Genomic DNA, 15,612 nt, shown 5'->3' with positions numbered 1-15,612 from the left:
TTTAAGGGAAAATAAATAAATGTGCTTTGTTTATAGTAGTTGAGCTAGTGAATTCACAAGCAGATGTTTTACGTAAAAGCTGCCATTTTCAGTTTAGTATGTACAAATGAGGAGAATGGATTTGACATGTTATCGATATTCAAGTCTTATCAAGAGCAGGATGCCAGAATGTGTTTCTTCTAAAGGGATTTTCAAAGGGCACTGGCTCCCAATAAAATGCATTTGTTAAATCACAAAAGTTTTAAGATTTTTACAGGTCTAAACCAAGAGATGGGCTAAGCTATCTGGTAAAAATAGATGATGGGTAGAACCATTGAATTTTATCCTGCTGACAGTACGACCAGACAGTGGCTGTTGAACAAATTGACTCCTAAACCTTTTCTAAAGGCACATTCAGCGGAAACCATTTTGCCTTCATTGATGTTATCTAGATTCTTGTAGTTGACAATAGGGTGCCCAGACCTCATTTAAACAATAATCACCTGTCACTAGTTAAAAGGCATTGTGTTCACATGGAAAACAGCTGCTCCCTTGGATAAGGTCATCTGGACAATATGGTTATTATGGTACCAAAATATCCAAATTACTTATTTGGTGACAGAATATAATGGGTTTGGGTTGGTTTAGTATGAATGAGAATATGAGTTCAATTTTTTACACTGGGTTTATTGTCTGCCAGTGTCAGTCTGCTTGGGCCAGTTGTCTAACAAACAGGTGGAAGAAGGCATTTCCCCAAAGGGCTCCCCATTTTAGGAGGGGCTTCGGGGGCATTAAGAAGACCTGCTATCCAAAATTAAATTCCTCATTCTTTGGCCAATATCTTTACCCATTCTTGCTTCTACTTAAGGCCTTTAATTCCCAGTGAACTCACACCCTGGGATACATATAGAAGGAGGAAGGAGAAAATATCAAAATATTGGTTTTCTGAGGAGAGTTAAGAGAAGTATTATCCAGGGAGTTGAGGTAGATAGAAAAGTGAAGCGGGAAGGCTAAAGTTCTCCTATTTCACACTATTACCTGGGTTAGGATATTTTAACACTCATTTCCAAAATGACTGAGCACAGTGCATGTGAATTAATGTGCAGCCACCATTACTACATGGCTGCTTGCTAATGGTGGACTAGAGTATGCTATGCAAGAACAGCACAAAGATACAGGACAAATACAGTGTTTTGGATAAAGACGCAAGCATCAAAACGCTAACTGATAGCTCTTTGGAAAGGTTGAGCCTTATAAACATTGGTAGCTCAGAAACATGATCCAATAATTGTGTAATGTGAATTGGTTGAACAGTAGCTATTGTCAGGTCTGATCATCAAAGGAAGGTGGGGTAGTCAGTGGTTCTACTAATAATCCTGGTCCTTGAGCCAGAAATACTCTCAGAACTATAACACCTATTATTTTCATAACATTTTAATTTTGACAAAGCGCTTTTACGTCTTTTTTTTTTTTTTGAGACCGGCCGTACAGTGCTCAGCCAGTGAGCGCTGTGAGCGCGTCGGTCATCCCTATATAGGATCCGAACCCGCGGCAGGAGCACTGCTGCGCTCCCAGTGCCGCACTCTCCCGAGTGCACCACGGGCTTGGCCCTACATCTTTTTTAAAAAAATTCAATCTTTATAACGAAGTTATGCAGTAGATACTGGGTTTCACTATGAGCAAATGCAGAGAATTTGACTTGACATGACAATGAGTGGTAGAGTTAGTGTTTTATCACCAAGACCAGTACTTTTACTCCCTGAACTCATGGCTGCCTCACAGAATCAAAGATGTCACAGCAGAAAGTTCTTCATCGGGGATTTGATTACCCAATATTATCAGCACTGTCCACACATGGGAGAGACTGTTGTGCAAGTGACCCCTCTTGTTGCAGGGTATTATTTCTGGTTTTCTTATCTAGGGAATATAAATTAACTTCATAATTTTCTCCTTGGGATAGTTCTACTTCATAATAGCAACTCCAATTACAAAGCCACCATCTTGAAAAAGGAAAAAACCAACAAACTTGCCTTTTCATTTTATATCAGAAAGAACTTGAGAATCAGTGACTCATACCAGCCTCAAAATGTTAGCAGTAGCTTCTGGGTCTCCCCAGCAGCCTCCCTTTTCTAGTGAAGGGCAGCTAATCTGTAGGCATAGTCTTTATCCCTTATCTATGATTCCTCCTCTCTCCATTGACAAGCTGCTGGGTGCAGCAAAGTCAGTTTCTCAAGTCATAAGAAATGTGAAGCAGAAAGGTAGAGAATTCTGCAGGGACCAGATCATTACATTCAACTTTATGGCTGATAGAAACCTCCTGCTTCCATGAGGCTGATCACATGAGGGATGATCAGTGAGGACAGCACCAGAAGAGCTGGAAGAATTCACTTTCATTTACTCCGCCAACTACTAGATGCCAGGAACTGGACATTCAAATATAAGAAGAGACCTTGAACCTCAAGAATCTTTTCCATAACCCAATAAACACAAAACAAGTAGAACCTTCTAGGAGAGGACAAGGATGGACCAACCATTTTGGCCTAGTTGGTTCAGGAAAGATACAATAGAAGTGACGTTTTAATTAGGCCTTGAGAGCTGAGTAAAGGCAAGGTAGTGGAAAAACATGTCAGTCGGTGAAAAACTTCAGACGTGCTTTTTTTTTTTTTAAATTTGACACCAATTTTAATCTAAATCACTTTTTGGTCAGATTGCTTTCCTTTCTTTTTTTTTTTTTTTCCTATTTTTTAAAGTTTATTTATTATTATTTTTTACATTCTAAGATACTGTTGCAGAGCAGTTGGTGGGGAGGGGTAGATGGAGGGTGATGGTTGAGGCCCGTGGCACCCCCCTCATTCCTGCAAGGGAGACCAGGGGGCTCCCAGTGGTGGCTTAGTCGGTCATTGCTGGGCTGGATGCAGATGTCAGTGGGATGTGACTGAAGCCCTTGGTCCCCCACTACCCCAGCTCGGGAGCCCAGGGTGTTTCCAGTGGCAGATTGGTGGTCATCGTTGGGCTGGTTGTGGGTGTCAGGGGGCATGGCCAAGGCTCTAGGCCCCCTGATGCCTCAGCTTGGGAGCACAGGGTGCTAGCAGCAGTGGCTTGGTGGCTGTCGCTGGACTGGTTGTGGGCAGATGTGCTACTTCTGTGTCCAATCCTCTAGGTGGACACAGGTAGCAAAAGGGCAGAGGCTGAAACTTTTCAGCCCAGGACAAGGAAAGATATGCTGGATATTTAGTAACAGATTCAAGACTTCTATTTCAACTTACAATAGTCAAGACTTGTAGTTTAATTATCAAATTCAACAGTAATTACTGAGTACCTTAAGTGGTAGAACTGGCCAGTAGTTTTTCTAGACTTAACAAAATTTATGATCAAAACACTGCAAATGTTAAGTGGTTTTATTTAACTCACAAATGCTTAAGGATTATATTCCTGACATATTGAGAAAAGATACTTAAACATTTCTCCACTACTTTCTAAATTCACTGCATACTTTCTAAATTTTGCAGTTAATGATGGTAATCACAGCACTTTCAGTAAACCGTCTCAACTTCCTGTAGCAATAAAAATTCTATAGCAGGCTTCAGGATATCAAATAGCAGTGACAGTTCTGAACTGCTAGGCTTAAGGTTAAAAAATTCTCTTCCAAAAAAAACAAAAATACAAAGGTTGAATATAGATATAGTTACAAAAGAAATGACATCTTGAGACATAACTCCCAGAGTTAAAGCTGATGTCACTTTTTTCCTCCAAAGACACCTTCTGAAAATGTAAATCGATCACACAGATGAAGTCTGAATAGTCCTAATTAACTCTTGACTGGGGGAAAATAAGAAGTTAAAATATCTGGACCACAAATTATTCTACCATCATTTGTTTACAGTACAACTCAGGACAAGTTATTTGGAAGTCTGAGAATTTACAAGTAATGTTAATGTTACAAACTCTCCACAGTAAGGTGCCACATTTTACTCTCCTGGGTCTTCTATAAAACTTTTAGCACAAAACTTTTAGTGCTCAAGAGGTACTCAGAAAATGTTTATTGAATAACCAAATAGTTAGTAAACCTTAAAGTCTGATTTTTTAAAAATAGCACATTGCCATAGACAAGTGTCATTCTTTTTATAGTTTTCAAAATTAAGACTTTTTTTTGCTTACTTGAAATCTATTTGTATTTATGATTACATCTAAACAACTGGGAAATGAAAGATGTGAAGAGCATTTTATAAATAAGAAAATTGCATATGTCTAATTTTTTAAAAATGAGATGGGTTGTTTTTACTTTAGAATATAATAATAAAGATACACTTGACCACCAATTAATAGAAAAGTACCCTTTTATTGAGAGGTAAGACAAGTGTATTTACAATATTCAATTGTTAGATCATATAATCTGACCTTGAGACTTCTTAAAGCAGCAGTACTCCAGAAATTACAATTTATAAGGGGAAAAGAAAAACATTCCAAATATGTTTCTGTTACAGAAAATACATTTGAACAACGACAGAAACACTTAAGGCTAAGTAGTATTAGAACTTTTTCTCCATCTCTATATAGAAATAATCAAAGTACACTTTGTCAAAGACAGAAGGCTGATTTTAGAAAGGAAGAAACAATGGGATGTATAGTGCTTTCTGTCAAAGACTAGTATATTTAAAAACAGAGCCTCATCAAGGGTTCTGAATAAGAAGTATATAATGCTGCCAAGCAGTCCCAAACTCACACTTGATATTAACTGTAGATTCATTTAAAACTGAAAACTCTTCTAGACTCTCAGTCTTACTAAGGACTTGGAGATTATCAAATCCTTTTCAGTCCAATAATGCTTTCTGAAATAAGACTGTTGAAAAAGGGATCTCTGCTACAGTGCAAAGAACATTTTGATAGAAATTCATGTCTACAAAGGAGTTAAATAATACAGAAGTTCCTTCCATTAACAGATATTGTTCCTGTTCTAAGAAGGTAGACTTATCTAGCTACTGTAAATAATATGCATCAGTCAAAAATATGTATAACAGAGACCTACAGGGCACCTTACGTAAGTCAATCCTCAAATTTTATATATTTGACACTCTCCAAGTGAGGATATTACTTTTTTGAAGAACATTAAACACAACACTAGTTCTTTTATTAATCCATGAACTATTGAGGTAGGAGTCTCCATTTGTCAATATTATCGCATTTTCACAGATTACATCATAAGTCAAATGCCAGTACCAAAAAAGACAGTAATCCACAAGACTGAACCTTTACACTATATACCAAGTCTTTCCTTCTTTAGACAAACAAGGTTGGGAGTTCTCTGTGCATCAAGAGATTTAATTAAAAACAACAAAGCTATAATATATTTTGTAGACATGCTTGTAAATAAAACCTGCAAATTTCAATTATGATTTTATGTATTAAAAAGCTTTGCAACTGTTAAAAAAAATAGTGCAATTATTAGTGGTAAAACAAATAGTACTGTGGCTGTTGAAATGTGTTCCTACATCTACCACAAAAGCTGCCACCTTGGAAAACTAAAGAAGAAACAACTGCTGTTTCCTACTGTCTGTCAATCGGCAACAGCAAAAAAAAAAAATTCCATTATTTTTTAGTGTCATGTTAAGAAAATATAGCCAGTTTAATTAATTACAGTAAAATAACTTTAGTATGTGAACTCAGGTATTTCTCCATTAACTCAAGATGAAGAGTGATCATATGAAGCATATGTCATACATGTTGATTTTTGTATGTTATTAAAAAGCTGAAGATAAGGGAAAACTCAGAGTAAATGAATAGCCCTTAAAAAATAGTCATAAGTTTAACCTTTTAACGTTACATGTCTTAAAGTAAACATTACCAAAAATTATTTTAATTGATAAAAAACAAAATAATAAACCATGCTAAAATTAAAAAAAGAAAAAAACCCCACATCATAATGTGGAAAAATCCACTTGTTTGCATCATTTAGTATCTTAAGTAAAAGACTATTCAATGAGACAAGCTGTGTAACAGACTAGTTCATGGTCAAGAATGCTTTTTGTTAAATGCTTACACATAATGAATGATACAGATACTTAGGTGGTCAAACTCTCAAGAAGAATGAGTATTTCCAGAGTGTGTTACTGACCAAAAAAGTGCTTAGTCAGCTATAATTTAGGAACTAAAAGCTAGTAAAGAACAACCTTTGTATATTCAAATAAAGAATATCTAGTTTAGGTTTTCATCTGGCTTTAAATTATTCAGATTCAGAAGAATCACATTTAAGTTTTATTTTAACCACATGTTTACAAAAAAAAAAAAAAAGCGATTCATACATCAAAACTGGGTTTTCGTTGGTTTTAATACATTAAAATGACATAATTCAATCCAACCCATGCATCACTTTCAGAGACATAATGCAACTAAAAATATTTTTGCCATTGCAGGGGACATTTCTAAAAAGTAAATGCCTATGAGTGCTCCTGAACCTACAAAAAAAAAAAAAAACCCTAAACAAAAACAAAATGGGCACCACAGTTCTCTAAGGATGGCTGTTTTTCACACATTGTAGAAAAACAATAAAAATAGCGTTCAAGAGTTTCAATATGCATTGTACATGGATTTCATCTCCCTTAGTTTGCTTGCTGACTTCTTAGATCATCTGATTAGCAGCCTGTTCTCATTGCTTCTTTGCTAATTGATGTTGGTACTCTGTAAACTGTACATCTTAAACTTCTGTAAAGAACATTATGAGCTATTTCATGTAATTTAATTTTGTGCTGAATATTCTTCAAAGGATTTTATAAATAATACAATATTTTAAATGAGTCTTCAAATTCACTTGTTGTTATACCATATTGTTGCTTTCTCCAACTTTATCTACGAACTGTAACGAGAAGAAAAACAGATAATTAAAGAAAGCCTATGTAGCATTATGAACCATTATATCAACATTTTAAATGCTGATTAAAAAACTCAACTTTACAAAAAGATTCGTGGAAATTTAAGGTATGATTGACAATGTTTAATCCAATACTACTCACCACCATCTTCTGACATGTAAACCCATATACATTTTTTTTTCTAAAAGTTTTTTTGCACGACATGTTATACATATGAATTTAAGGGTGCAACATGGAAAATGCAACACAATGAACAAAAAAAATTGCATAAAATGAAGCTAACACTGCTAGCTTAACAAAAAATAAAACAATTAAAAACTGAAATGTCAGCCATTCATGCATTAAAGAACCCCAATGAGATATTTCAACTGACCATTACTGTGGATCTCTTCTGGGCCTACGTAGTCTTTGAACAAACAGATTTAACTCCATTAAGTTCAATAATTAACAACAGCTATTGACTAAAAATACTTTAAATTGTGAATTCTGGACTTTAGACTGAAAGTGGCAATGAAATTAAAAATAGATTTAATGATGTAAGTATAAATTTATAGTCATTGAATATAAATTTTAACACACATAATGTAAGTGGTTATTTACTTTGGTTACTCCACCCCAAATAAGAAGTAGTTTGGCTTTCTTCAGCATTCCAGAAGGTGATATAAAGATTGAAACAAAGTCTAAAATTAGTAGAGACATTAAAAGTTAAAACCACTCAGTGGTTATACTATCAAATTTTAGCAATCATCTAACCATTTCTTTCATTTCACAATTCACATTTTTACTTTAGCATTTACTAAAATGAAGTAATAGTGATAGAAAACACAATCTATTATATTGGGTGTCCATTTATGCAAATACCACAAAATCCTCAAACTAAGGATATAAATAATGATTAATAACTCTATGAGCAGACGTTTCAGTAAATTCAAAAGCCATTCGAAGTATAAACAACATTGACTACTGTATGAGTTTGGAGTTTAATGCATGTGAAATCAGGATATACCCCTATAAGCCTAGGTTCCAATATTTTATGTTATCACAAATAGGTGACTGGCACACTCTTCATGGATTTATTAGATTTTTAAGGTAAATTTAAGTGGAGAGAAAGCACAATATTTTCTTTCCAAAGGTAACTGCAAATATCCAGGTTGTCTTAGTTATAAGGTTCTGACTCTAAAATTAACCTGGGGATGGAAATGGGATTAGGCTTATAGTGGTATTTATTTTTCTGTGGGTAAGCCATCCTTTAGCTCTTTGAGAATTCAATAAATGCTACAGACCTTCTCTCCTGAAAACATCTATAAAAATCTGTAAACAGCTTTAGGAAGTTGATGAACTCTCTTCACCTAAACAGAACTTGTAGTCTTTTAAATTTACCTTTAAAGCGAGTTTATCCTAGTTGTTCAGGATAGACTTGGAACTATGAAAATGATCCAAAGAAGGATATGTACCAGGGTTACTTCTGACATGGGTCAGTCCAACTCAGCTGAATTTCAAATTATCCCAATTCTTTTAGAATTTAAGGATTTCATTTAATTTTGAAACTTAAGGAGGTAGGCAAATAGTAAGTCACCTGGAGTTGTCTTGAAATTGACCAAGTTCCGTGAGGACAATGAAATGCCATTCTGCATTCATTCATTTTGTGAAAATGTTGAGTTTCCATCATATGCCAGGTATTATGCTGGGAACTGGCAGCAGAACAGTGACTAAAGTATAGTGTGTCTTTGCCCTCAAGGACTGTAAAGTTTCATGTGGGAGTCTTTTTCTTGACAATTAAAACAGAGGTAAATGCTATGACAGAGCTGTTCACAAGGTACTCTAGAAGCACATCCCAAGCCAGCCACAGGGAGTCAGGAAAGCTTTCTTAAAGGAGGCAATAACTAAGTTGAATCCTGAAAAGCCTTCTGAACCTCTACTAAGAGATGTTACAATCTTCAGGCTAGCAGTTTAGTACCAAATATTTGCTGAATGAATATTGAACGTTCACTTGGGGCTGGCCAGTTAGCTCACTTGGTTAGAGTGTGGTGCTGATAACACTCAGGTCAAGGGTTTGGATCCCCATATTGGCCAGCTGCCAAAAAAAAAAGTTTACTTATCAATTTTAAAAATGTTTTCTTTAACCTTTGTTTGTTATCTGATTTGATTCACTTTATTTTATCAAGGGAGAAACCAAGGTTCACTCTAGAGAAACAGATTTGACAAAATTGTTCAAACTGTGGACAGCGCTGGGAACAGAATCTTATCATCTGACTCCTAGTATAATGGTATTTTAACTGTCTTAATCCACTCCATTTGGTGATACAATCTGAGAAAAAAAATATTTGCAAGAAATAATGGTTTCATGTTTATATTACTGCTTCTAAAATTAGAGATTATATTGGGCCGAGCCCGTGGCGCACTCGGGAGAGTGCAGTGCTGGGAGCGCAGCAGCGCTCCCGCCGCGGGTTCGGATCCCATATAGGGATGGCCGGTGAGCTCACTGGCTGAGCGCAGTGCGGCCAGTCTTAAAAAGGACAAAAAAAAAAAAAATTAGAGATTATAAAAAAGATTATATAAAAGTTAATTTAAAAATGCCTTGAATTCTCAAAGAGAAAGGTAGCATAGCATATCACTCTGAGTAACATCAAAAAATAGAGAACAATATTAAAAACGGATATGGTAAAATTAAATTTCAGGTTTTATAGGTTTAGTAATGATCATTTTCTGATTTTCATGTTAACCATGATCTATGTGATATAACCATATCATAATAAAGTCATCAATTATTCAATCATGTATCAGTTACTCAATCATGTATCAATTACTCAAATTTCTAGAAGTAAAAAGCATCAAACAATATTTACTTTGATGATTTAAAAAATATACTGCTAAATACATGATTACTTACTGATCTAATTCCAGGTAAATTTAGGAGGGATCCAAGGATTGGCACTCTTCTAATAAAACCAACGACCACAGGAAAGAAGCCCCTGAGAGAGGGAAAAAGAGGTTCTTAAAATTTCCACACTTCCTTTTACCAAAATCAATTGCTAACCAAGTAAAAATAAAGAATCCTGTTAAAATTTTGAATGCTTTAGAGACTTCAAACTTAGATTTATGAATTATTATAAACATAATTTAAAATTTTGTGATTACTGGTAAAAATGTAAGAAGAGTGCAATGAGGCCTAGCTGTGATTAGATTATGCTCAGATTATGAGTTATCGCAACTCAACTGCTGAAGATTTCCTCAACTGTGGTGAGTTGTGTGAGATGAAATTGATCAAAACAAAGGAGCCATAGAGACTGTATGTGTGGTACCATGAAAATAATAATTCCTATCATTTACTGAATAAATACTAAGTGCCAACACTTAGTTAACATTGAGAGGCTACATGCCAGATGGAAATCCTCACATTATGTCTCATTATTGTGGCAGAATTACAGACCCACAAAAGTTATACAGCTTCTAACTAAGAATTAATTGTGGATCAGTTAAGCCACCTCTCTACAGGAAGAGAAAAAACGTTTACTTAAAAAATGTACAGAAAATAAACCTTCTCTAAGTCTTAAAATTAGGCATATAGGGATGGAAATATGACAATGTATAGAATTCAGGAATTAAGCAGTAAGATTCAATTATGAATCTACAGGAAGTAAAAATATATGAACTAAAAGAATTAAATAGAAAGCAAGATTTTTTAAATTAGAGAAACAGTTCTCATGTTGATGGTACATGTACATGTTTCAAAGACAATCAATTGTTTTCTAGTAGTACTAAATTCAGCAGGCGTGTTAGCTCAGTTGATTAGAGCACAGCCTTATAACAACAAGGTCACAGATTCAGATCCCTGTACTGGCCAGCCACCCAAAGGGGGAAAAAAAGGTGAAAAAAATATTAAAAAGCTAGCAAAAAATGAAAGAGGAAAAAAAAATTCAGAATGATTTTTTTGTTTTAAGTATTTTTTTAAATATACAAACATGTGATTTAAAATACTATTTATTTATGATTATAAATATCTAGAAAAAGTCCCTTGGCCCTATACCTCAAAGTAAGACTATTTCAGAACATAACAAAACCCAACAACAAAAACCAGGATTTGTACCAGAAATTTTTCTAAATCATGAAGCCAATGTATTATTCCAAGTTTATCAACGATGTTACAAATTCCCATTCTTTATTAATCTCAAAAATCAGCTTTGACTTTTACCCTTCATTACCAAAATTCCTGTATAATTAAGAAAGCCAATGATTTTCTCTTCAGTCCTTAAAGTACTGAAGTTTTCTGCAGCAAGATACACTTGCCATGATGAGCTGCTCTTCCTTACTCTCTCCTCCCTCAGCCACTATGGTCCTTACTCCTCGTTCTTCTCTGACCTCATCTCTCAGTGTCTTCCAGTATTCCCTTCTCTTCCTCCACCCACCAACCTAAAATGTCAAGAGTGGTCCAAAGATCCCAATCTTATCACTCCATACTCTGTATTGTATCAATAGCCTCTTTACTGGCTTCCCTGCCTTCAGTTTTTCTCTTTTCAGTACACATTTTACCCTGATATTGAAACAATCTTTTAAAAACACTTATCTGGCTCTATCCCTTCTGGATTAAAAGTCTTTGCAGGCCCCCCTCCCCCACACACTGCTCCCCAGGTTACAGAATAAAGTGTACTTTTCTCAACAAGTCATTCAGAGAAAGTTTGCATCCTGGCCCCGAAATTTCTTTTCAGTCTCCTCATCATTAATCTCCTTTCATTTATCCCATGCTCCTGTTCTATCAGACTATTCTTTTCAGAACAAGCTGTATACTTTCATGATCATGTCTGCCCCTTCTGTCCAGTTAACTGTCCTTGCCTTCCTCATTTATAGGATGAATACCCATTCTTTAAAGTCCAGTTTGTCAGTTAACATTCCTTACACCTCTCCCTGGATTTATTAATTCCTTCCCTAATTATGCTCCTATAATATTTTGCATATACATCTATAATGGCATTATGACTATATCCTACTAGTATCTTTACAGTCTATTTCCCACGTAAGAAATGAGATTCCCTAAAGTAGATTTGGCACTTAATTCATTTTTATGTCTCCTGTAGGTAATACAGTCCCTGGTATGTAGAAGACAAAACATATACATTTCTTGAATAAATAATTAAGACCAACCTACTTAAAGGTATTTTCTCACATTCATACTATTGTTTATTTACTTGTTAAATGGCATTTGCAAAATATTAACTAATCAAATCTCCTACAGTGTATTTGGTACAGAATTTTCTAATATGTATATGTACTAAACAAATTGACATCAATTGGCAGTAACTATGAAGTATCAGGTTCCACATACTAAAATGCTGGATTGATCTATCTTTCTATTTATATATCACCGACTGTTTAGTTGATGAAAATATCAAACATAAAGATAATGCCTTAAAATGCCAATAAAATTAATTTTATTGCATAAAAAATACTTTACAAGATAATTTATATCCTTACTTAGGCAATCAGTTACAGTTGATAAAAACACTTTTAGAGTTGATTAATCTAAAACCGTAATAAAAGATTCAATCTAAACAAAAACCCATTTAGGGAAACTATCATCTTCTTACACCAATGTAAATGTTTTTATAATAATTATCTGGCACACTAGTTTATTGAAAGAGGAAACAAAATGATTGCCTTACCTGAACAAGAGAAAAAACCCATAAATTTCGAAGATCATGCCTATCAAAGGCCAACCAATAAGGACTACAAATACACCACCCAGGAAAAATCCTGTAGCTTTCATTTTCTGTTTTTGGAAGAAGAATCGGAATGTTCTTTCTAAACCAATTACAAAAGCCAAACCAGCCACAAATAAGACCTAGAAGAGAAAGAAAATATAACATAGAAAAAGCAGTTAAACTTACTGGACAAATTTGAAAAGGAAGGTCAAAGCTAGATATAATAAAAAAGAAGCACATTTATCTGGCTTTTAAGTAGGCAACTAGCCAGAAAGAACTGCAATGCACACCAAGAAGCAGAACTAAGGAGTGGGTTAAGGATGTTAAAGTTGTAGCTGTAATCGACTGGTCTCATTCCTCTTCTATCTTGATTAAACGGAGAAAAAGGGAAACAGAAAAAGATTAGATGTTACCAAAGGGCATCTGCATTTAAAGTAGTTTTCCCAGTTTTAGCTGGATGGGAATGGCTTAGTCAAGCAAATGAGTCGGCAAGACATAAAGAGGGAAGCTGCCTATATGTCACTCAAAGGTATTCCTCCTGGTCCTGAAATATTCATCATGGGCTACTGGAGTTTCCACGGATGACAGAAATATGACATGGTCAAGATGACAGCAGAAGAAATAACGCAAAGCCAGGAAGAAGATTCTAATTTTATTAATTAAAGAATATCTGATGGCAGCAGAAAAGAAAAATACAACCATGCACTTTCAAATATACATACATATATATATATATATACAATATATATACAATATATATATATATTGTACATTTTCTGACTGTGGACAAAAAATGGTGATCTATTAAAGGCTTGCTTTTTCTTGTGTTTTATTTCCAAATACTTGCCCTCTCCTGTTAACTTTCTTTAGTGAAAAATATTTCATCACACAAACATATGTTATGCCTAAAAGTTAAGCTTCATATCCTGGGATAGCAATGCTGTTTATATTATTGTGAGTAAAACATCAATTTTGAAGAATTTTGTTATCCTTTATCTTTGCCTATTTCCGTTTAAAAGCCCAATGGTATATATACTTCAAAGATAGCTAATCATTATTCAGTGACTTTATTGTCTTCTTACAAGCATTATTATATATTTTTAGAACTCTTGTAAAATCTCCACACATGGAATATTACAGTACACATTCCAAATAAACAATATACACCTCTTTCTAGGCAAGTCAACTATTAATATAGAGACATTTTTAAAAAGTTTAAAGGTTTTTAAAAGTCTGTTTATTTTATGCAGTTGAGTCAAATGTGAAGTTTCAGATGTTTAAAGTCAAAACATTTTAACAAATTTACCAAGACATGAGACTATCAAGTCATCTGTTTTGAACTGCTGTTTAGGGGTAGCCTTCATTTAATCTATTCTAAATCACATAAACACTTAACAGGTAGTTATGGAACAAGTTTCAAAGAATACTGCTTTACCTAGTGTTAATATTATAGGTTTTTTTCTCTTTCATTCAAAAACAAAGAACCATTGATCAACTACTAGCTGCCAGGAACTGTTCTAGGTACTGAATATACGTTGGTGGACAAAGTATAAGCTTTGACGTCTAAGTTCACCCTGTATATAAAATTAATAATTTTACTGACTTTACTTTTCTAGGTCTTATGTTTTTATTTTGAAAAGTCTTAACTTTCTAAAGTGAGAAATGTACTCTCCTATAATGCTACAAAGCACAATCTACTAAGTCACCTCCTTGAGCACTCTACTTCTGTTTTTAGGAAATATAGCCATCAATCCTTATTTTATCTGCAAGCACTAACTGCATACAGATAATGAGACAGAGCAGAAGTCACCATATTTTTGGAAACACAATTTTAAATACACTATTAGTTATTCTTAATGTTACTTAACTTTTTGCCTCAGCTCCGGAAAGCTAAAATATAGGTCACAGCTACTTAAAAAAATCTTAAGTCATACAAAATGTTATGATGACTTGAAACTTTATATCATCTTTACCTTTTTCTACATCACTCACCTCCCTCAATTTTCTAATTACTACTGACTTTCATTCTAGACATCTTTTGCTCCCAAAGTTAGTCTAAAAGAATTCAGATACCTGTATATAAATACACCAGTTTAAGTGTATTCCACAGACACACATTCCTATGAAAATTTGAGGCTGATACTTTCATGCATGCTTAAATGCTTTAAAAGAATTTACTAAAATCTAAACAGTTTAGATGTTAACTGTTTAGACTGACAAAAGAACAAGCAAAATTCCATTAAATAACTATTTGGCAACTGAGGTTTAATCATTGGCAGCTGAGTTATTTGAATATGACCAATTTCCATCTTTTTGCAAAGTATCTGAATAATTATATAGAAATTTTGAGATGTTTTTTCATCAGAAAGGAAATTACATGGAAATACACCTACTAGGTATTGAAAATTTACCATGAATTAGGCATTATGAGGTTCTTCACATACCTTATACAACTTAATCTACCCAATACTACTGAAATGTAGGTATATTGCACCATTGTAGAGGTAGAGGAAACTGAAGGAGTTTAGAGTGTTAACTTAAGTTGCCCAAAGTCACCTTTCTGGTTAAGCATTCGAACCTAAATGTATCTGAATCCAAAGCCCATGTGCTTAATCATTAAGCCATACTTCTTCCCACAGGATTTTTTTCAGGTTAAATATGTTTGGTTAAATGAAACTCAAGGGCACTGGAGTATACTGAACTTCTGAGGGAAGGATCTTTAGGTGATTCAATTTTAATATTAGTTTGTTATCTAACAGCACTAAATAGATGCCAGTAGAACTATTTAAAAATTGACTGCAGGGCCGGCCCGGTGGCGCACTGGATAGTGTGCCGCTTGGGAAGCGCGGCGGTGCTCCCACCTGAGGGTTCGGATCCCACATACAGACCGGTTCCCGCTCACTGGCTGAGCGAGGCGCGGGAGCAACGCCGAGGGTTGCAATCCCGTTGCCGGTCCCGGTCCGGTACGGGGGCAACACTGAGGGTTGCGATCCGTTGCCGGACACGGAAAAAGACAAAAAAAAAAAAAAAAAAAAAAAAAAAAAATTGACTACAGTGAAAAAGGACAACAT

General features: G+C 34.7%; 1 protein-coding gene across 1 annotated transcript in view; it reads right to left on the bottom strand.

The window, feature by feature from the left end:
* Positions 1–4,298: 4,298 nt before the first annotated feature.
* GOLT1B (golgi transport 1B) overlaps positions 4,299–15,612 on the bottom strand; it is an 18,224-nt gene continuing 6,910 nt past the window's right edge. The window contains exons 3-5 of the mRNA XM_008581474.1: positions 12,503–12,681; positions 9,736–9,817; positions 4,299–6,829 (exon numbers count right to left, since the gene is read on the bottom strand). Of these exons, the coding sequence (XP_008579696.1) occupies positions 6,791–6,829; positions 9,736–9,817; positions 12,503–12,681 (300 nt within the window). The 3' untranslated portion in view covers positions 4,299–6,790. The remainder of the gene's footprint in view (positions 6,830–9,735; positions 9,818–12,502; positions 12,682–15,612) is intronic.

Source organism: Galeopterus variegatus, unplaced genomic scaffold (genome assembly GCF_000696425.1).
Source record: "Galeopterus variegatus unplaced genomic scaffold, G_variegatus-3.0.2 Scaffold2362, whole genome shotgun sequence".
Lineage (NCBI taxonomy): Eukaryota > Metazoa > Chordata > Mammalia > Dermoptera > Cynocephalidae > Galeopterus > Galeopterus variegatus.
The sequence above is the reverse complement of the archived record's forward strand: the minus strand, read 5'-3'. Positions and strand labels throughout refer to the sequence as shown.